Source organism: Schistocerca gregaria, chromosome X (genome assembly GCF_023897955.1).
Source record: "Schistocerca gregaria isolate iqSchGreg1 chromosome X, iqSchGreg1.2, whole genome shotgun sequence".
Classification (NCBI taxonomy): Eukaryota; Metazoa; Arthropoda; class Insecta; order Orthoptera; family Acrididae; genus Schistocerca; species Schistocerca gregaria.
This window is the reverse complement of record NC_064931.1, coordinates 209,875,535-209,900,330: the sequence shown is the minus strand read 5'-3', so window position 1 is coordinate 209,900,330 and position 24,796 is coordinate 209,875,535. Positions and strand designations below refer to the sequence as shown.

Below are 24,796 nucleotides of genomic sequence, written 5' to 3'. Positions count from 1 at the left end.
CCTATATGAGAATCTAGTTCTTATGGTGATATTCTTGTACAAATGCTTCTCAGATTTCTTGCTTCATATGATTTGTAACTAAATTCAAGCTTTCAATGACTTGCTCTGTCATCGAAGTCATAATGTGTCTGTCATATTAATAGTGTGTTCGTATTTGTTGGCCAAATTATGTTGCAGATATGTTAAAAAGTCAAGGAAATTCCATATGCTACCAAAGATAATGTTGATGTCTATGATGGAGGAACCTAGGTGCAACACTGATTCTGCTAGATGGTAAATAATTCACCTTATTTCTCTGTAGTCTTTAAGGATTGAGTGTCCATTTCCATGCACCACTAAGGTTATAGCCGTTGTCCTGGTAGCAGCAGCAGCACCACCACCACCACCACCACCACCACCACCACCACCACTAATTATTATTGTTGTATTAGTAGTAGTAGTAGTAGTAGTACATTCCAATCTCACTGACTTCTTTAATGGCAGAGTCCCAGTAGGTAGATGGATGCAAAAGATTTTCATTTCATCAAATGTGATCATGTCTGTTTATAGAGCTATGTTCAGCAACAGCAGATTCATCAAACTGAGGGTTATATTTCAGGATGATGAACTACAGTGGCCCAGTTCCTATCACTCACCTACGAACATTCCGCAGAACACTTTTTTGTAAGGCAGCAATATTTATTATGAACATTACAGCTTCCTCTGAGTCAATAACCCTAACATTCTTGTTGCTTTCCCATTTATCACTTACACTGTCACAATCTTCACCAGCTCCTAATCATTAATCTCTCTTTCTTATAAAGATGCAATAATATCATGACTTCTTGTTCATACGGGCACGGCATGCTGTCATTGTGCTTGTGAAACACAGACTAAACCGTGTAAGCTTGTACTTTGGGCATAGTTTCATGCACGCGAAACTCATTCCAGCTACTGGTATTAAAATAGAGCTACTACAAAAATCACTGATCTACAGAGGAAACACATTACATGTCTACAGCACTGTGACAGCTGTAGCCATCACTGTAGTGCATAAACAGAACTGTCACAACAGCTGTACTTGTCCTTGTAAGTGAATGAGTTAGGAGTCCATGACATCATCTCATTTGAGTTCTTTGAAATTCTACATACACTAAATAATATTTTCATGTGGTAAACATTACAAAGGAAACATAATGTGCTAAGCTTTCTCTCTATTTTCTACACACAATCTAAAAACAAACTGAACATGCAAAGTATGAATTACTTTACTAGTCAGCTACATAAATTGCATTGCAGCAGCCTCACAACTAATTTTCTTTCAGTATAAGCTAGCAATACAAATATAACTTACTTGTTCTTGACCAGCACTTCCACAAAGAAAACAAACTGCTCGTACTGGGAATGGTTCAGACGCAATTAAAGCAAATCCTGTATTGCAAACCTCATCTGGGTCATAGCTCTCCCAAAAGTCTATGGTCATCTGATGGGAAGATTCCTGTGACCTATCCTTCCCCATAGCAGGAGGCAAGGTATGCAACCTAGTCTGTAAAAGTAAACAAACAGTAAAAGCACTGGAGACACTAAAATACACATGAGAATTGCTTTTTTGCTTGCTGTTATTCAGTTGTGTGTTTGTCATAATCACTCTGCAGTTGGGAAATACTATTGGTAAGTACTTGGTATGATAAGGCCACCACAACTACTTAATCATTATTACTTAAATTAACAGCGAAGTTGCTGAGCTGATTTGAAATTTCATGTCCAAACCATTATCAGCTTACCGCAGAATTTGAAGAATCAGAGTACTGCAAGGTTAAAAAGTTGCTAACCAAATTAGAACAAGGAGACATCTACTTTGCTCCATGAGATGCGTGTTCTTGCTGGAACGCAAGTAACAAACAATTTTTTAAGAACTATATTTCTTCAATTACTACCAATCAATGCATGTTCTATAACAGAAACTAGTCAAGATGTAAATCTTCTATGTAAATAGTTTCTATGGCCTACAAAATTGTAGAGATTACGACACCCTGTCAGTACATATATAGTACAGAAACTGTTTTGTCTCCATCTAAAGATGACAGACTTTCCCCCTCTGGAAAGACAGCTTTTGAAAGTAAAGACCGCAATTCAGAAACTACAAACTGGGTCTTGATCAGAAAGCAGACTGAAATCACCGTGGTGTGCACAGAAACATTCTGTGTTCTGGTACCACTATACAGTCAAACAGAATGCAAAGAAGTATACACCACCATGTTCATTTATTTCTCATCAGTCCACTAATGCTCAGACAGAAAATTGATATGCTACTCACTTGGCATTGCACAGAGTGAGGAGGCCAAGTCATCTTGCTGCCTATTACTAACTGATCGCAACAGACATCTTCGATTTTTAGTTTACTCCAGAGCAGAGATTTCTGTATTGCCAACAGTATTACATCACAAAAACATTCAAAAACAGCAATTCTATGCTGCAAATGGTTTCGTAATACACATATACGGTGAAAGATTACTGAAGCTCGAAAGATTTCTTTCTTGCAGATATTTACCAACCAATTATTATCTGTTGCTTGATGTTAAGTCAATAAAGCTACTTGACCGAGAAACTTTAATTGCTAGTACAGGCTCTGTAGACATACCTACAGAGAGTTTAGTCTTTCTGATTGACCCAGAGCATAAACATCAAAGCTTGCTAAAGAGATAACCTAAAATTCCCACGAAGAAACCTAATGATGATTTTCCTGAAGGTAATGTACACACACAATGGCAACAACAGGAGCTCCAGTGTATGCACAAGTGGGACACTGATCACCAGAAAAATTAGCACAAGCAAAACTTGAATTTCAGGAGACAATCTTGGCATACATCGTCCTTCCAAAAGCTGCTGGTCTACTGCTCAGCATCCTGTTCCAAAGAAAAATGGAACTTGGGTCCCTGTGGAAAATACAGAGCTTTAAATGCTGTCACAGTGCTAGACTGTTACCCAATTCCACATTTACAATATTTCAACTGTCCACTCTCCAACAAAGATATTCCCTTAAATCGAACTTATCTGAGCTAATCACCCCATTTCTGCTACAACAAAAGATGAGCCTAAAACAGCCGTCATCGCACCATTTGGACTTTCTGCACTACTGAAAATGGCATTTGTTCTATACAATTCAGCGCTAATATTCTAACGAATTATTCATACATTCTGAATGGTCTGCCTTTTGTGTATTCCAATTTAGATGATATTCTTGTTGATTCAACATCAGATGAAGAGCATGTAATGCATCTGCAACAACTCCTTCAATGGTTAGATAAATATCATCTAAACATCAACATAGCAAAATGTGTTTTTGGAGAGAAAGAGAGATCATGATCATTATTAGGTTTTTGTGTGTCACATCAAGGAATTTCTGCATTGTGAGAAAAAGTGAAAGTAACCAAGAACTTCCATCACCCCAAAACAGTAGCACAACTATGTTATTTTTTAGGACTGGTGAATTTCTACAGGCGTATGCTACCACATACTGAAGAAATCCCAAACGCCTTTGTTTAACTTGTGCAAAAACACCAAGGGTAAGGATAATCTCCTTGTTACAAGAGCTGGCAAGCCAGACAAATTGCTCAAGAAGTTAAAAGAAGAACTAGCTAACGCAACTCTGCTTCCTGACCCAACTGATCTTCCCTTAATTTTGATGGTCGATGCTTTGGACTATGCTATAGGTGCTACACCAATTGCACATAGGAACACCTGAACCTCTTGCATTTTTCTACAGGTCTCTCACCAATACACAACATAACTGTAGTACCTATGACTGCATACTGCCAGCAGATTAGGCAGTCAAACATTTTCATTATATTTTGGAAGGTGGAAAATTCACAATACTCACAAGCCATAAGCAATTAACATTTGCTTTTTAACAGAGTCCAGAAAAAGCAACGTCCAGGCGACTGCACCATACGGAATTTCTCAGTCATTTCACAGTAGCTAGGGATATTCACAGTAGCTTCTCAGTATATATACTCTCTTATGAAATTTGTTATTAACAACCAAACCCAATTCAAAAGTAATAGCAGTGTGCATAACTACAATACTAGGAGAAAGGATGCTCTTCACTATTCAAGATTAAATCTAACTTTGGCACAGAAAGGGGTGAATTATACTGCCACTAAAGTATTTGGTCACATACCAAATAGTATCAAAAGTCTGACAGATAACCTACAAGTATTTAAGAAGAAATTAAAAGAATTTCTGAATTACAACTCCTCCTACTTCATAGAGGAATTTTTAGATATAAATTAAGAAAAAATATATTAAAAAAATAAAAAAGTTGTTATATTAACTTAATTATATTGTTAAATTAACTTAATTCTGTCATGTATTGGAAAATTTGACTCATTCCACATCATTACGAAATATTGTATTCATGATCCATGGAACTAGTGTGAATCTAATATAATCTAATCTTTCTCCACAGGTATTCAATATCTTCTTTGAGAAGAGAACATTCCTGCCATTACATGTTCCAGTGTTGCAGGTATTACCAGCCACCATTTCATGTGCAAAGGCACAAAGCAGTAACCTAGAATTGGTCAAGGTGAAGAATTCAGACCCCCTTTTCCTTATTGTTTGTAACAATATTGTTACCTGATAGATAACTGCTACTTTATGAGAATTCTACAGGTAAACTCAGCCCATACGACCATCCATCCTACCAACAACCAAGTCTTCCATGCATTATGTGACTTGGCTCACCCTGACAACAAAGGCACAGTGGAACTGATTCGACAGTGCTTCATTTCGACTTCGCTGAAACAAGATACACAGCTGTAGACAAAAATGTGCAAGCTGTCAACAATAAAAAATTTCAAAACATAAAAATGGAGCTTGTGGATCTTTCGGTGAAGTTGAAGATCTCTTCTCACATACACATGCCGATTTAATGGGACCATTACTTGCTTTCAAGACTTCACCTATCTCTTGACAATGACTGACCGGTTTACATGTTGGCCAGAGGCAGTTCCATTGAAAGACATCTCTGCAGAAATTGTTGCCAGCATTCTCTTATCATGCATCACACATTTTGGAGTCCCAAAAATCGTCACCATTGACACAGGACAGCAGTTTCAGTGTCAACTGTTCAGTCACCTCTGAAAGACATCAGGTATACACCACATCAAAGTCACAGCTTACTCGAATGGCAAAGTTGAATGGCAGCATCACAACGTAATATGACTTTCAGATGACTGAATTGACAATTTACCAACGATTTTAATGAGTCTCTGTACCTGTGAGATATCAGAATATGACATCAGCACTGCAGAAATGACTTGTGGCATGACAACTAGTCTTCCAGCTGATTAATTTGATCTTACACCAGTGGAGTGTGACATTCCAATTCTCATTATCAACTCTAAACTGCACATGGTGTCCTTAAACCAATTAATGTTCGACATCATACTATGTCTCTTTTCATCCATCCTGAATTCATGATCTCTTCACATTCCACTATTCATAAGACATGATGCACAGAGAAAACCTCTATAACCTATGATGGACCATATCTGGTACATTCACACACTGAAAGACACTTATTGAAACACCTCCTGGTCAGAAGACCATATCCATCGACAGACTCAAGCTGGCCTTTCTGCTGAAGAATATGGATTCTGGATCACCTGTATCTGTGCCATGTAAACAACCAGCTCCAGTCACGAAAACTCCAGTGTCATCAGCCAAACCAACGAGCTACACGTACTGGACATACAGTGCACTTCCCAAAGAAATGGCTCATTGTTATCACTGGGGAGGCAGTAATATGTGGCTGTAAGGGGCATAGTAAAATATAAAATCTGTTAAAATAATACAACACATTGTTAATTAGTCATTTTTGTGTGTTTTATCATTTCCATTGTAACTGTTATTAGAAAGGTACATGATATGTGCAGTCTTGGTAGTTTCCTTTATGTGGTGTAAAATAAATAATTATTTTTCTACAATCCATATTCTCAAATTTTCTCCAAAATTTGGCGGAGAGATGCCTAAATATCTGGTCTGCACCTGCATTAGCTGCATGCAGTCCTCTTGTGATGCTCATACCTATTCGCTAAGGATGTACTTCTAACTGCTGAACTAAAATAGTTCTCATATTCTTGTGCAGCTTCTCCATGGGACACATCTATAAAGCACAGATTTCTCCAAACATGATAATTAATACCACTGATTACATCACAACAGTGTGAACCTATAACTGTTATTGAACAGGCATAAGATAAGAGGAATTATGGCTCATATGGACGCATATAGATGGACATTTTTCCCATGCTCTAAATGCAGGTGGAACAGGAAGAGAAATGACTAGTAGTGGTATGGGATACCCTCCGCCACACACTAACTGGTGGCTTGTGGAGACTGTATGAAGATGCAGATACCACTCTGAAGAACATTTGGTCATGCCAGAGGGATGCGTCGCCCTGCTGAACTTGCCAAGTCCTGCAGACGTGCTAATGTCAATGTCAATGCCCTGTGAGGAAAAAGTGCAGCATGATTGTTCCTGCTGCTCACAGTGAGGATATAATTCTTGTCTGTATGGCCACTTAAAAGCTGACATTAATGTTGCTCTTGTTCTCCAGCACAGTAGTAGTGAGTTATCTGTTGTACTGTGGCCCAGCTGTCAAATTTTGTAATCATAAGTGAACAGCAACAAGTCATACGGTCAGCACACTGTTGCTTGTGACATCTGCGGTGGTCATTTAACTGTTAACACGATATTCTTGGTAAACCCTCAAAACAGTGGTCCACAAAAAGTACAATGGTCATATGGCTTTGGAGATGGGATGTCTCTCAGGTATGGCAGCAAACAAATGTGCCAATATCTCTTATCCCAATCCTCCTATACAGGACTATTACCCGTGTGGCAAAAGCTAAATGTGATGTCAAAAACATGTAGCATACCAAACTACTCCAACCACAAGAATGGGGAGAACAATCACCCTGTAAAGTGGCAACTGTCTCTAGTAAAAATGCTTGACAGTGGCCACCAACCTTCGTGTAATGTGTTGGTGATGTAGTGCCATAGATGCTGGTTGACAAGTTACAGAGAATTTGGTTGGACAGGCAAGTACCTAAAGTGACCAATTCCTAAATCAAACATGGTTTGGAAGTGGCAAAAGGAGCAACACAAGTTGTCGTGTCTATGGCTTGTGTGTGTGTGTGTGTGTGTGTGTGTGTGTGTGTGTGTGTGTGTGTGTGTGTGTGTGTGATCACCTGGAATTATAGTAGCAACATTGAGAATATTTTTCAACATAAAATGAAGCTTACCACTGAATGATTTGATGAAAGAAATTTGTCCACTTTTCTGCAAGAAGTTGATGAAACTAATGAAGGAACATCATCTTGTATCCCCGATGATCCATGTGTGGATGATTTTGTAGAGTCAGATTCTTCTACTCCTGACTTTGCTGTTGGTTGATTCCTAGAAAAATGTTTTACATAATTAATCAGTATAAGATTAAAACTGCCACTCAACAGTGAAGTATGCAGGCATATTAAAGCTGCATGCTGGATTGCACCTCAACTCCAGACCTTCGCCTTTCACACAGTTTTAATCCAGAAGCATTAATCTAAACAGAAATTCAATTGGTAATCTTCCAGGTCAAAACCTTTACTTTTAATTCCACTGCACCCATCACAGGAGTGGTTCAACACAAAGACTTTGGGTACAATTTGCATGCTCTTGTTTGTGGTATTTAAAATCTGCTTGTAAAATAAAAGTAAAGCCTCCAAAAACAAAATATAGTTTTACCAATACAGAAACATAACAGTGAATAATCTGTATTTTACTCATTTTATTTCGCATAATTTGCTACGAAATGTACAGTTCGATTTCAGAAGTGATTTAACAACTGAAAATGCTACATTCTCTTTTCTTTGCGAAGTACTGGATGGATTAAACAAAAGGTTTCAAATGCTAGGCATCTTTTTTGATTTAACTAAGGTGTTTGATTATGTTCATCACAAAATATTGTTCCAAAAGTTAGACCATTACGGAATAAGGGAAGTAGCTCACAATTGGTTTACCTTTACTTTAATAACAGACAGCAAAAGGTCGTTCTCCACAGTGTCGAGAATGGCTATGATGGGGGGCGGCCTAGTGGGGCGAAACTAAAGGAGATGGCAAGAGGGATGGGGGGGGGGGGGGGGGGGGTGTACCCCAGGGATCAGTGGTGGGGCCTCTCCTGCTCCTTATTTATATAAATAACATGCCCTCTCATATTACAGGTGATTCTAAAATATTTCTGTTTGCTGATGGACACTAGCTTAGTAGTAAAGGATGTTGTGTGCAACATTAGCACTGTTTCAAATAGTTCAGTTCAAGACAAAGTTCATGGCATGAAGAAAATAAACTAACGCAAATTTTTAGTTTCTAACACACACTTCAACAAAACCCGATATTTTAATTTCACAGAATGGGCATATGATTAGTGAAACTGAATAGTTCAAACTTCTAGGTGTTCAGATAGATAGTAAACTGCCGTGGAAAGCCAAGTTCAGATCTTGTTCAAGACTTAATGCTGCCATTTTTAGTATTCAAATGGCATCTTAAGTTAGTGATAATTCAATATGAAAAGTTGGCTACTTTGCTGATTTTCATTCGTTTATGAGATATGGTATTATATTTTGGGGTAACTCTTACCATTCTCAAAGGGTACGAGGATTGTACAAAAGTGAGGTTCCCAATGAGCTCTAGGGAAGGTACTAGGCTAAATCCGACTACAGTGCTGTGAGCAGTGGTTCCGCCACTTTCGAGTCTGCCCTTCTGCGATTCGCTATGTCGCTCAGTGTTGGCCTGGCAGCCATCAGAGGTGGAAGTGTTGATCGCTGCTCCCGCCAAGAGCGAGGTTCGAGCAGTATCCAGTTTCTCCATGCAAGGAACTTACCGCCTGTGGAGATTCATCGACAACTGACTGAGGTTTATGGTGAAGAGTGCATGTCCGTTCAGCACATCCACAAATGGTGCAGGGCTTTTGCTGAGGGTCGCACGGAAGTTCACGATGAAGAACGGAGTGGCAGACTGCTGGTTTCAGATGCAATTGTCCAGAAGATCAACAGTGAGCTGCTCAAAGATCCGAGGGTCACTGTCCATGAACTTGTTGAATGCATTCCTGAAGGTTCCCACAGCACAATTGAAAGAACTTAAACAGAAAGGTTGGGTTAACACAAGGTGTGTGTTAGCTGGGTCCCACAGATGCTGACTGACAGACACAAGGAGCAATGCCTTGACTGTGCTTGCAAATTTCTTCTACAATGTGAGGGGGGAGACAACAAGGAGAAGTTGTTGGACTCTAGCATCACGAAAGATGCAGCGTGGGTGTTTCATTACATCCCCAAAACAAAACAACAATCTCGTCAGTGGCATCACTCTGGTTCACCGCCACCAAAGAAATTCAAACAAATGCATTCGGCAGGAAAAGTTATGGTGATGGTGTTTTGGGATCTGAAGGGGGTACTCCTCATCGATTTCATGCAACCTGGGATGACAATAAACTCAGACAGATATTGTGAAACATTGACCAAACTCCGGCGAGCAATCCAGAATCACCACAGAGGACAACAGACGCGAGGGATTAGTGCTTCTTCATGATAACGCTCAACCCTACGTTGCTCATCAAACACAGGAGCTTTTCAATAAATTTGGGTGGACTGTTACGCCCCATCCCCTGCGCAGCACAGACTTAGCCCCCAGTGATTATCACCTCCTCCCCAAGCTAAAGGAACACTTAGGTGGCAAACGCTTCAAGAGCAATGATGAAGTCCGAGCAGAGGCCACACGCTTCTTCAAGCGGTTGACGGGAGACTTCTTTGACTTAGGAATACAAAAGTTGGAGCATCTTCTTCAAAAGTGTGTCAAAAAATGGAGACTATGTAGAACCACAGACAAAAGTGTAAGCTTTGCAACAATGTATAAAACAACAACAACAGACAATGCTTTCTATTTGTAAAATATTGAGATCCTTACTTTTGGTAGAGCCCTCATATTTTTGCCTCAGAAATGGGTGGTTTGGGTAATAAGTGGTACAAGTTCATGAGCTACTTGTTGACCCCTGTTAATTAGTCTGGATATTCTGACACTGGCCTCTCAATATGTATATGTTTAATATTTTTTGGTTAACAGTATCAACTTATTCCCAAGAATTTGCAGCGTTCACTACAATAGACAGAAATCCAATCTGCATTTGAATCACACTTCCTTGTCTCTTATGCAGAAAGGTGTGAAGTATAATGTTGCATCCATTTCCAATAAGTTACAACAAGAATTCAAAAATCTTGGCAGTAATCCATGCAATTTCAAATCTAAACTGAAGAGTTTCCTCATGGGTCACTTCTCTTATTCTGTCAAGGAGCTCCTGGAAAAATTAAGCTGATTCCAGTGTTATATTGTTGATTGCATTTATATACATTCATGGCTTGTCTTTTTTGGGTTCATAAACATTTTCTTTTATCTGTTATTACTTTTATGTTGTAATTTCATGTACTGACACATTTCATGACCTTTGAGATTGCTAATCAATTTGGTCCTTTGGGACTAGACATGTAAAATAAAGTAGAATAAAAAGTAAAAATAGCAGACTTTTCATTTAGAGGTAGACAAGTTTCTTTCACATCCTGAAGAAATTATGTGCCAAGTACAGAATGGATACACTATATATATATATATATATATATATATATATATATATATATATATATATATATCAAAAGGTTGTTAAAAATCTTATGTTTTATGCAAAATGTATGCTATTATTACAAACACTGTTTTACAGTGTTTAGTGTCACGCAGTGGCAGTCAGCCTCGTCCTATCGCTCAATAGTGGGCGCTCCATCTTTAAGGGAGGGCAACAGATTGTACAGATAATGTTAAGTTACTTTCCCACCAATCACCATTACTGTGGAACTTGTGGATGGTTACAAAATCATACTAATAGAGATACAAATGTAGGCATTAGTTAAAAAAGGTTGACTACCCCTCACATAACAGTTTACACCAGTCTTACAGCTACTGGTGTCCTAACCAGGCAATGACTTACAGATGCAATAAACAACAAATGCCTACTTTAAATCCCAGAAGCATGTTTGGACCTTAGGTAACTGTTGATTACAATTCTTGATTTTACCTCACCATTAGTTCTCCCTTTACCCTTGCACCATTCTATCTTTCATTTTTCCTTTCTGTTTCAGTAACATTATAGAAACATTGATCATCATCTTGTACCCACTTCACTTCATAAGTACTCTTCGTTTTGTGGACTAACTCTTGCAGCCTCCTTCCTAAGAATCCTTACATAACTTCTACAGTTCTCAGTCGTCATTATAATCACCACCACCAAAAACTTTAATTACTTCTTGTCAACCTCTCAAACTTCCTACCTCCTTTCTTAGCTCACAACAAAAAGTAAAACCAGATTTCGAACCCTTTCGCAGCACTCTCATGACTTGCACAGTTTGTATTTTTTGATCAGACATCTTTTCTCCAATAACCTTTTATCCACACGGAACAGCCAGTACTTGGGTAGTGGAGGTAACAACTATACACACATTCTCAGTGCACTTCAGCCACGTGTGATGTGCCTCCAAGTGCACACACTGCAGCTTGTGTACACTGTTCAGTCAGTCAACAAGCCCTGAGTTTAGAAAACACACACACACACACACACACACACACACACACACACACACACACACACACACACACACAGCAAGAATGGTTGTCAGCATGGAAGTTGTCCTCAAAATTGCCATATGACACAGCAGCATCATTCCAACACACTACCACTATAGTGATACACAAAATATTAAAGGTAAGCCTTTTAGTGACTGTCCACAGTTAACACCACCAGCTAATGACTGACACATAGAAATTATTGCTCACAGATACCCTAGGAAAGTGCAATAGAAAAACAAACTGCCTTTTTGGAGGAAACTGAGTTTTCTGCTAACTCCAACAGATAGTGACCAATTTGACCTTCAAGCATCCATTTCAAAGAGCGGAACAAATACCTCAGCACTGTGGTGTGCGAGAGCATCCCTGGAACAGAACATTGGTGCGTAGCATCTGGTTCCCTCCATCGATGAATGGAGCATTTGTCCAGTGCCTGACAATAATCTTAGTAGCGTATGAAGGTGGCCGAGTACCGATGCTCATCTCGAGCACGTAGTTCCGAGGGTTCGGCAGAGAGGTGAGTCAGTCACTTTACAAGCCAGTATCACGTATGGATAACTGACATCACTAATTACTGTTGAGGACAATCTGAAGGCTGTGCAGTATTGGGACAAGATTCTCCAGCCTAATGCCCAATATTTCAGCCATGGATTCGTCCTGGGTGAAGATAATGCACAAGCACACAATGTCCACATCGAGAACACCTTCCTAAGAGACACAGGAATTGAATAAATGGAATGGCCTGTGGTATCTGCTGTCATGAACTCGATTGGGTTAGACTGTGACATTGCAGGAACCCTCACAGGTCGCTGGATGACTCCGAGACGGCCGTTGTCAATTAGTGGGACGGGCTTGAGTGTGATTTGTGTACCACCATCAGACAGCATGCCGAAGAACACACTATTGAATGCTATCTGACAGCACAATTTCAAAGAAGTGCATTTCTAAACACACAGCCTTTATTTTGTTTATAGTTTTGTTTTTATTTCACAGTACAGTATCTCTTAGTTTCCATAATGCTTTTTCTTTTATTCTATGTGCCTCTTGAATCTAAGCCCATCTACAGTTACAGATATGCAGGTGGTGCAAACCTATTTTTGAGCAATTTACATATTTCCGCAAGCCAGAAATGTTTTGTATTACAAGTTTTTTTATCGACAGTACTGTGACTTGTGCACCCTGGTGGTAAGTTGCTTATGAAGATATAATGATATGCCTTCTTGAAAGAACTGTTCATGCATATTCTCTCAGTACAGCCCAGTAGATACAATTTCTGTAAATCAAAATTGATATTGACGTGATGAACAGTGACTGGTGTGAATTTGTGATTAAGCTTGCATAAGCATTTTAAGATTTGCACAAGAACCTGTAAGAAGTTGACAAAAGTTCACGAATCAAAACAATGTCATTTCCTGGAGGAGTTAAAACTCATGGGGGGCAAAATGTGGATCTAAGGTGCCTAAAAAAAAAAGAGAGCCCAAAATGTTCAGATCACGGATATACTTCAAACTTCGTACACTATTAGTAGTGCAGTAGGATAACAACATCCAAGTACTAAGGAGTACTACTGAGGTGAGTTCAAGAAAACGTCAAGAGAAGTCTTTTACGTCAATGGTGTACAGGTGCGTTGTGACCCTGCGCACGAACTGGAAGCAGTAGTGTGGTTAGCGTTCGAGCTCAGTAATCTTTGGATCACTGGATCGAACCCCACTGATCTTTTATTTGAATTTATATTTTTTTCAACACTAATCATCTTACAGGGTTATTCTAAATGAGGGACCCATTTTCAAAACTTCATATTATTCAAGCACAAATCCAAAATGAACAGTCTTTATACCAATGAAACGAGCAAGTTGCAAAGTTTTTTTCCATAATGTTTGATATAAATTTAATAATTTATTAAGATTAGATGGGTAGATCACATAACTAATGAGGAAATATTGAATAGGATTGCGGAGAAGAGAAGTTTGTGGCACAACTTGACTAGAAGAAGGGATTGGTTGGTAGGACATGTTCTGAGACATCAAGGGATCACAAGTTTAGTATTGGAGAGCAGCGTGGAGTGTAAAAATCATAGAGGGAGACCAAGAGATGAATACGCTAAGCAGATTCAGAAGGATGTAGGTTGCAGTAGGTACTGGGAGATGAAGAAGCCTGCACAGGATAGAGTAGCATGGAGGAGAGCTGCATCAAACCACTCTCAGGACTGAAGACGACCACAACAACAACAAATTTAATAATTTGTAATAACTGCAGAAAATCTTGTGCCTTTGGAAGCCCACTTTTGTCAATTTCTTACAGGTTCTTGTGCAAATCTTAAAATGCTTATGCAAGCTAAATCACAAATTCACACCAGTTACTGTTCATCACGTCAATATGAATTTTGATTTACAGAAATTGTATCTACCGGGCTGTACTGAGAGAATATAAAACACCAACCAATATCTTCCATTGTTAGACTATGAGGCATACACCAGCTGAGGATGTTTCCAACACAAAGAGCTTGGAGATGACCTCAGAATGCTTTAACATGCATCATTTGTGTGGCTCTGATTTGTAGCTTTTAAATTTGATGATTTTTCTTTGCCTACCCACCACATTTAGTTCTACTCCATGTAAAAAATGAGCTATGTGAAATTTTGGCTCACTACAATAAGGGGGACCTTCAAAATCAGGCAATTCATAAAAATAAAACCATAAACTTTGCAAAATATTTCTTATGCATGATAGATTCACTCATTATTCAATGCAGGCAGTTCATATGCTTCAGTCTCCTCCTCCATGTTCACGTTGCAGACCACGTTGATTGGGTAACACGACAGGTCAGTAATCTCAATACAGGGAGGGAGGGAGGGAGGGAGGGAGGGAGGGAAGGGAGGGAAGGAAGGTAAGAGGGAGAGAAGTCTTTCTCTTTTACAACACAACCCAGGCCACTCAAATAGTATCACTTTGAGAGAAGACAGCAGCTGTATTGAGGAAATGTCTTTCTTCATTTTCAGTTTATTTACTAAGACAGTATATGCCAGTAACTGAGATTAGAAACGATAAAAACAGGCGTGGCCATGTGCGCGCATTCTGTTTGTGATGAAACGAGCGAGGACGACTAGCTGGTGTGGAGCCCAGTAGCCACACGAGTTTTGCTGTGTTGTCAATAGATGGCAGCACCATTTGAGCCTTAGTGACTGGCACAACACCGAGTATGAGAATTACAAATACTGCAGGTCAGGTAACGTCAGGCTCCGACCACATGGCAGGGAAAACCGAGTCATAGGAGTGAAACATGGAGTGGTAACCACCATGGCTGGAATGAGTATTGAGAATAAATATAAATTACGACTAAATCCAATAGAATCTGAATTCAACTAGTGACAGAGAAGCCATTTACATGGTTACGAAACAAAATTAAGATGAGTGTGTGGGTAAAAACATGCTGTCAGTACAAAGTGTAGCTTCAAGTTATTTCATGTTGAATGTTTTATGTGCAAAGTGAACTTCAAAAACTAATATCCTGACAAAGCCTTAAGCAATTTTCACAAACGAAGTGTTCACTAATAGGTCTCATTGAGCACAATCTAACTATCACAGTAGGTTTTTCATAAACATTACCTATTTTAAACTAAAGGCACGATTGAGCATTTCTCACATAATGACACGAACTTTTACATAAATAATGAATGAAACACTAAAAATAGCGGTAGCATCGCGAACAACACATAGCTGATCTGTATAATTGTACTTAACTTTAATTATTTATATTTGTTAGTAACAGGACAATGCAAAATAGTGTTTTCCTGGACAAAATCATTACTTATAAATGATAAATTTCAGTTACAGCAAAACTAAGTACAGCACTAGAAAGCTTAGGAAATTTACATGCAAATTAACACACAATACATGTGTATCACATTAAATTTATAGCTTTTGAGTATGTTAGCAGAAGTCTGAAGCGTAAGTGCTTGACTCGCATCAAGGTGAGGGTTGAAATAGCAGCAGCCACCTTGATGCACGTCTCTTTGGTTTGCATTCCTCTGACAGTTGGTTTTGGGATCTGGAGAAGGGAGTACGTATGAGTGGCATTATTTCACCTCTCATGTGTGTTGAAGTTATATCATGTTGAGCTGCGGACGTGAGGTCGTTAGTGAATACCCCGAAGTATTTTTAACTAGGGGACTTCATGTCAGGTTAACTAGTCTGAATTCTTAAAATCTTTACTACTGTTATTTCTGTGAGTGATTTGCACTCAGGATTATAGCTAGTCTAACACTGTGGAACTTTTGATATTAAAATTACGCTAAAGGAATTTTGATTACTTCTCATAATTTACCGGAAGTTTACGTGACTGTGAAACACTGTCCTCTTTCATTTAAGACTTGTACAGGTATCAATTGATCCAATGTTAAATCATTATTAACTTGTTATTAGTGGCACAAGCATATTGAAATAAATTCAGTTTTGTTAAAATTTAAAACTGTAAATTCCTGCCTGCATTTATTTGAACTTTGTGACTTGCCTTTTAAGGAATGTAACAATATGAAGTGGTTGGTCTCTACACTGTAGCATAGCCAACACTTAAAAATCCAAATCACATATGGAGGTCCTATGAACAGTGACTTCCTAATTTACAATTAACTGTTTGTGCTGGTACATGTGGAGGTTCACGAGCTAGAAGTTTATTCAATAATATTGTGTGGAGTCAACAAGACTGTCACATGTCAGCTTCTCCATTTTATCCTATCACGTGATACATGTGAGTCTCATCTAAGAACATCTCCATTTATAATCCGATACATGACGTGATCGAAGAAACTATTTACTCGGGTGTTATTCCCACACAATAACTGGAAGCAAACTGTCGTCTGTTCAACAAAAGTTAAAGGTTTTCCCTTACAATATGAGGTTGGATAAATCAACTGAGGATCAAAGTGCCACACTATCTGTGTATGGGATGTGATGATTTATCGGGGTGAATCACGAATTACAAAACATGAGCTCAGGAACTGTGTAGAAAAATTAGAAATTTCGTGTCAACAATGGAGGCAACAACAAGAACTTGATGGAAGATCACTGAATGCTGATAAGCAAAGACAAACACGTTTTTCAAAGACTGACATTTTTCACATAGCACATGCTAATGTGTTTAATATCATAATTTCGGAAGAAGATAAAAAGTTCTTGGTCAACCAACAGTTAAAAGGATGGCCAAGAGTCAAGCATGGGATTGCTTACCAGCTACCTGCGAATGAGAGAGAGGAGTATCTGAGCAAGCAGAGCAGCTGGGAGAACAAAGTGAATATGAATTTCAACAATTTGTTAAGTAATTCATTTATGAACTTTTAACATAAAAGTTATACATAAACAAATTTGAAAATTAAAGGAAAACTCACTAAACATTTACCACTGTTACTTTTTCTTCTACTTCCCTCGTTTAACTGGCTATCATTGAGATCTTCCTATCATTTTTACACAAACCAACTAGCTTAACTGGTGACAGCAAGTTCCTGCAGTGTTAAATCAAAGTTACTAGATTTTGATCAACCTCCAGGAACATGCAATAATAAAACTCTCTCAAAAATGCCATCACCACAATTAAAAGAAGAGTGTTTTTCAATGTTCCAGAAGTATCTGTCATGCACATTGGATGCTGAAAGTCACTTACTGCTTGAAAATATTTGTATTTCATGGTGAATTTGAATTTATCCCCACAGGAAGACACACATTTTTTGATGTTTGTTATTTTGATTGACAGAGTGTATGCTGAAGTGTGGATTGCTGCCCCTTCTGCGGCCAAAGCACCATTATGGATTTCAGCATTCTTTCAAAACTTCATAAACATCAGGTTGTCGATTGTGAAATCTCTCATGTGGCTTGACATACAGAGAAAAAACATTTATAGTACCTTCCTCCTTAAACCTGTTGATTGTATATTTGTATTTTTTATCGTAATTTAGATTCCAACTCAAATTGAAAAGTGGTCAATGCACTGAACCTTGAGGCAGAACGATCACACAAAAATCTAGAAAGTATTGAAGTAAAACTTGATCAAATCACAGAAGACATCAATAACAGGCCTGAACAGTTTGATTTGTATAAAACACGACCACTTTTCACCAGACTGGACTTTAGTGTTGAGTCTAACAGATCCTTTGCAGAGACGTGAAAATGAAGGTATCATTTATGCTGTAGAACTGAATTGCTCACCTACAAAACATTGTAACTAGCAAAAAGCTAATTTTACAGAAAAACACCTGTTTTACATTTTCCTATTTGGACTTTCTTGGTGCAGGCAGTGTATATTAGATAAAATACCATTATGGATTTTTTAACAGTTATTACACAAATGCTTATGTTTTCCTTGAAAAACTAGCAATATTTTATATTTTCCTGGACAAATAATGTTGTATCTGGATAGTAACAACATTGTACTGCTCAGATACACTGTTTTTCTGCATTAATTGTTGTAGAAACAGAAACACAGGAAAGAATAAAATAGGAGAAATAACATTTTAAGCTACCCCCTTGCACTTTATGTATGATATATGTAAACAACCCACATCAACACGCACAATGGTTGTTGCAATACAAATAGGAACAAGAAGCAGTAGAAAAATACTGGAAAATTTAGCACTATGTGTGTTACAGTTACACTAAACATGCATAATCACCATTCCATTTCTGGTCCTCGATCAAAGGGTTTTTCCACACCCATGTACAAATCTACTATTCACTTGGTAGGTATTGATAGAAATTTCACATTTCAGCTGGGATATACTGCTATGTCAAGTAACTCGTTCCTCTTCACACTTTCAGTTGGAAAATAGCTAGATGTACTCAGTTAATTTGAATGAGCCTTTATGCAACTGCTGGTCTATTGCACTAAATTCCCTCCAATACTGTCATTTCATCTTCCAAATAAGGCCAATAAAAGGACCAGATTACACTACCACATTGCCGACCTCACCACCACTAAGCAGACTGAAATGTGTGAGAACATACTTCAGTGCGCATGAAGATATTTCTGCTGAGCTTCTCCTTGAAATGCTTTCAGGCCAAAAACATATGAAAGCATTAGAGAACACCCCCCCCCCCCCCCCCGCCCTCCCACTTTTACACTTTTCAAGGGACTTAAAAGTGGAAAATAACGTTTTAAGCTGTACAAGTTACGTAAAAGAAACCCCCTTGCACTTTATGTGCGACGTTTTTATTATCTAACGAAGGTTTATTAGATAATAAAAACCACTGATGTAACTGGAACTGATAACTGCTTGGGAAGTAGGAATGTTTCACTCAATTTCATGTGTCATAATCGACATTTTTGTTAGTCTGTAGCTGCCATTCTTTAATTAAATAATGAAATTTGTTATGTAGTTTTTCATGTTTAGCATGACACGTTTCAATAATTTTTTCTCATTGTCAAGTCCAAATACGTAGATAAATATTTTGTGTGGTGTTTGCATATGTGTTATTCTGCATCTCTTGCACTGCTGTCATCTTTTTGAGGTTATCAAGGACTCTGCCTCATCAACTGTGTAGAAAATCTCTCTCTCTCTCTCTCTCTCTCTCTCTCTCTCTCTCTCTCACACACACACACACACACACACACACACACACACACACACACACTCACATTGTTTGTGTAACATCACAAACAATACATACCTAAATACTGCACTTGACAACGAGAATACATTCTCGAAACACGTTTTGATCAGCATGTATAAAATAAGTAACCAGCACTGTGTTTAAACTAAAAACATTTCAGCAATTTGAGCAATGCAGAGTCAATGACGGTGTCAACTAGTGCTCCAAGTGGCCATACGCCAACACTCACTAAATAAGGTTCAACGAAGGTGTCACCAATGATCACAACAATCACGAAACTGTGTCTGTGCTGTAGAGGCAGTTTAAAAATGGCAGTGATTGGTCATGATATCTTCATTCAAACAAACCTAGTTACTCTCATCAGCCACCATATCAAGTTGAGCTTGGCAGTGGCAGGAGATACGCCACAAATTGTTCGAAATTTTACATGCTTACTGGTTCAGATCCGCTGAGTAGAGTGCCCTAGTGTCAAGAAACTTGACCACGTAATATTTGTAAACACTACTGGACGGCCAACATCATGCCAATGTAATTTTTTCTCCACGAACATTTTTTTGTAATGCATAAATTGCGGGAAAATTATAAATATGTTGATGCAAAATAGGGTGATAATTAACGTTGTGGGCATAGGAAATATGACAGGACCGATAAAAAATGTCATAAACAGCGTAAAAATGTTAAAGTTCTAGGATTTTTCGCTGAAAAATTTTGAGATCTCAAAGGTAAGTTTAGACGTAAGTTGCAATCTGCTTTGCAGCTTTGGTACAAGAAACAATAGCACAAACGAGGAAATACCTAACAAAACATGCAAGCAGATGGCGTTTCCTGATGTGAGCAAAAATCTTGTAAATACTAACATCAACTTCTTTTGTAATTAAATGTTTTTAGATGGAGAAACCAAGCCAAATGGTTTATGTATTTCATTAAGACAACTGATGTTATTTTAATTCAATAAAACAAAACAAATTTTGTGACAAAAAATGGATTTCCTTGGAGTTGCAAGACAGATTTAAAACATCTTCACTGATTTCAGAAATTACTTCAGAAAAAAGTAGGCCTCTAGAAATAATTGTGTAAACCAACGCTGTAGGTGACCACCAATAAAATGTTGGTACTACTATGTTCATTATTGTTGGTTATTACCTACTGTGTTATATCTATTACTTTACAGTTATTGTACGATTTTTCTTTCGAGAAATATATGAGAACACAACGTACAAACCACCATACTTCCTAATACATAAACTCTTTTCAAAGTGCCAAAATGTACTAAAAGAAATAGAATGTCTATAAACTGTCACACTGTATAATGTACTTGTGGTGAGACAGTCGCAATTCTTGAAATACATCGCCTGTGGCCTCTGGCCTGGCGAGGAGCACCGCAGTCCTCAGTCCATGGATAAACCACGAAAATCCTCTGTATTACGCAACACACAAACACACTCGGCTTGTGGATAGATCGGTGAGACTAGATGCGATGGGCAGGGCCTGCACAGTAGTGGGAAACGAATGGCTTCAGATGGCAGGCCCGATCCATTACAGATACCTGCAAAAACGGCCTGCAGTTTTGGCCTGTTGCGGAAATCCACTTGTGAGGCCAGATATTCGTGAGCCACAGACAGCATGTCGATGAAATGAGACTGCGATGATCAATCCTTGCAACAGATAACTTGTTCAAATAATCTGAGAATCAATAATAATTAAGATAGGTAGCAACTCACTGTCAAGATGATTGGTGACCCGCAGACGGGCACATAGAAGACACAGTTATCCTCTCACAACTAAATTTTCTGCCATAGTTTTTGTCAGAAAACAAGACTACACACACATTCACACAATCACTCAGACACAACTCATGCACACACGACCAGTGTCTAAGGCCGCTGTGTCTACAGTCTCTGAAATCCAGATGAGCCTCAGAGGAACAGATCCAAACAAACTATTGCCCATGCCCCTCATCAGCAGCTGCTAGGCTAGTGACAAGAAGTGGTGACAACACTGACTGAAGCTGAGGGGAGAAGCAGTAAGAATGAGGGAGTAGGGAGGCAGTGCACAGACACAGCTGCACCCAGCCAGTGACTGTGAATGACACCTCAGTAAACAAACCATTTCATCTACTGAGGCAAAAAATGAGATTTTTCTAGAGCTTTATTTTTCTTCAAATTTCCCTGATGTGGTTGCAATTCCCTGACTTCCAGAACCTGTGGCAACTCAGTTGTTATAATCAAGTGAATAAAATCTCTGAAAGAGCTGCACCTTATCTCTGCATAAAAACTGACAGTGACGAATTCTTTCCTAGAAAAGAAGGAAATTGCATTCCTAATATTCTGAACATATCTCGCAAAATCATATTTGGGATTACATTCGAATGAAAATCATATGAAAAAAATAGCAATTGTGTCCAAACCATTACAGTTTATACTAAATGTTATGTTATTGTATTAGAGCCCTTGAAATATGTAACATATAAAACACAACTTTCGGCTACACAAATTACAAGAAACAGTTTTTTCATTACAAGTAGTAACTACAATGTTGTTCCTTTTACTCCATCAGGCAACAATTTTCCAGGTACAAAATCATTTCTCCTCAATATGTAAGGGCATTCACTATCTCTAAGTGTCTTGCATTTCAGCCCTTTCACTCACAAATGGTAGCCTCGTGCTTCCTTCATTTATTCAATATGCTAATGAGCTCTCCCTGTTACAATATTTAGTGCATTAGCCATGACGTGTTCACTTAAAATGTTGTCCGCTGCAACAAAGAATTTTGTCTCTAGAAGTCAAACTTTCAACGCGATGGTTGAGGGACCTCGGCTGTTCAATATAAAATGTAAAAGTAGAAACACCTTCCGCAATCTATATTTTGAATGTAATTTGTTTATGCGACCAATTTTAGCAATTCACTACACCATCGTCAGCACCGCTGTCCAACATGTAGGAGGAATCCAACAACCTATGCAGTCAAAACAGAGGTCACCATTAAGTAACTGGTATCTGTAAACTTCTGGTTTCACTAACACGATCCCTTCATTCATCAACTGAAGAACAATGAATGAAGGAATGGCATTGCTGAAACCAAAAGTTTATGGATACCAGTCACTTAATGCTGGCCCCTATTTTAACAGCAGGGGAAGTTGGATTCCTCCTACACATTGGTCAGGGGGCCTGAAGATGGCATAGTGAAATGCCATATAAATAAATTACATTCAAAATATATATCCTGAAAGTGTGTTTCTTTTTAATAAAGGATTTTGTGGTCCAACAATTATCTTAAAAATAACTTTACGAGAGAATAATTTAACCAGCAGATGCAGGGCGTTCAGATAGAATGCTATTCGAACTCCAACTCACTGCCTACAAAAGTGTTTAATAAAAATCTCTCGATGTACATGCCGCGTCAATTCAGGATAAAACTCCAAGCTTTCGACCACTACCTCCATGGTCGTCATCAGGGCTAAAACTGACTGTCGTGGACTAGCGAGGCTCCCACTTTTATATGCAAAGGACAGCTTCTGATTGACTGGAATACGTCATAGCAACAGCGATATGGCATGTAGTGAAGTGGTACCCTCTACTTCCATAGATGTAGTTTCTATCCCGCGTTGCTTGCAGCGCCATCCCTTGAATCAGGAGGTAAAGTACAGGGAATTACAAAAGGGGCAAATCTGTTTTAAATGAAATTAATTCCGTGACAATGTTGAGATATAATGAGGGCGAATTAATGACAGATAAATCTACGAGAGACTTAAGAGGCCTGTGTAGCCGAAGATTTAAGGGTTCCTGTGTCCGAGATCATCACAGAAGTGAGAGGAATTTTAACCAATGTTGTACTGGACACAGCTTCATCTACAGACGTAGTATCCAGAACTTTGTTTAGCAGAATTAGTAAAATTAAGAAAATCCCTGTTCTACCAGTACAAAATTGCCGAGTTATAGGTGCAGTGGGAGCAAAATCCCGGAATGTCAAGATACAAACGCTTATAGAGATAAAATTGGGAAATGTAGCTAAACAATGCACACTCCTTGTAGTGGAAAAGTTGTTAGTAGATTGTATTCTTGGCATTGGAACTTTGCAAGCCTGCAATTGCAAGTTGGACTTGGTAGAAGGAAAGGTGCATTTTAAAATCTAAGATCAATTTGTTACACTGATCTTACTGAGAAAGGAGGCAGTGTATGAGCGATATTTCCGTGCTGCTGCTGTGCAGTTGATTTGTGCTGAAAATAATAATATGTTCCGACTACCGATCAAGTAAATTTAAGTAGAGGATTTCAGACAAACAGTCGAACAGAAGATTGCTGAGTCAGATAGCCTAATGGATAGTCAGAGCGAACAATTATTCAATATATTAACAGAATATGAGTCAGTTTTCGATGAGAAGCCCGGAATTATTTGAGGATATGTTTGTACATTACAGATTAAGCCCCACAAGACATTTTGCCGCACACACTACCCCATTCCCTGGCGGTTAAAACAACCACTTCAGGAGGAGATACAAAAAACTGGAATCTTATTGAACCGTCGAACAGCCCATATTGTTCTCCGTTGCTTGTTGTACCAAAGCCAGGAGGAAAAGTTCGATTGGTATTAGATGCAAGGGAAATTAACAAAATTATAGTACCTGTGCGCACACGTCCGGAAAACATCAATGAGTTAATACAGAAATTTCAAGATGTATCCTATTTAATCAGTATTGATTTGAGAAGTTCGTTCTGGCAAGTCCAGTTAGACAAGGACTCAAGAAAATATACTGCCTTTACATATGGAGGGAGAAGCTATCAGTTCAAGGTCGTTCCGTTTGGTCTCAATATCAGCTCTGGAATTTTCATTTCTGCGTTGGACTATGCCCTTAAACCAGAACTACGTAGTCGAATAACAATTTTTGTGGACGATTTATTAATTGAGTCTAAAACTTGGGAGGAACATGTACAACTTATTATGAGGATTTTTGCTGTGTTCAAACAAACTGGTATAACTGCAAATCTAAAAAAAAATCCCAATTTTCTCTACAGAGAATTAAATTCTTAGGACATATGATTAATGCAAAAGGCATTCTTCCAACAGAAGTGAAGATTAGTGCGATAAAAAATTTTCCAACTCCAACAAACAGAAGACAACTGAAAGGCTTTATAGGCTTGGCTTCATTTTTCCGTCAATTTATTAAAACTCAAGCAATGAACTCTGAAGCACTAAACTGGCTCCTGAGGAAAGATGTACCATGGCAATGGTCTAATGATTGTGAAAAGGCTTTTTGTTAAATTAAGGATTAACTGATAAATGCTCTATTATTATACCACCCTGATATGAATGTCTGATTCTGTTTAGCCACTGCTTCATCAGATGTGGGATTAGGATCTTGTTTATTTCAAATTAGTTACCATATTTACTCGAATCTAAGCCGCACTCGAATCTAAGCTGCACCTGAAAAATGAAACTCGAAACTGGGGACAAAAATTTTTCCCGAATCTAAGCCGCTCCTGAAATTTGAGACTCGAAATTCAATGTGAG

General features: G+C 38.4%; 1 protein-coding gene across 2 annotated transcripts in view; it reads right to left on the bottom strand.

Moving 5' to 3' along the window:
- The window catches only part of LOC126297780 (histone-lysine N-methyltransferase trithorax-like), a 221,568-nt gene that overhangs the window by 104,416 nt on the left and 92,356 nt on the right, over positions 1-24,796 (bottom strand). For both annotated transcript variants that reach the window (XM_049988962.1, XM_049988961.1), the window contains 2 exons: positions 7,291-7,444; positions 1,334-1,525 (listed from right to left, as the gene is read on the bottom strand). In XM_049988962.1, coding sequence (XP_049844919.1) covers positions 1,334-1,525; positions 7,291-7,444 — 346 coding nt within the window. The remainder of the gene's footprint in view (positions 1-1,333; positions 1,526-7,290; positions 7,445-24,796) is intronic.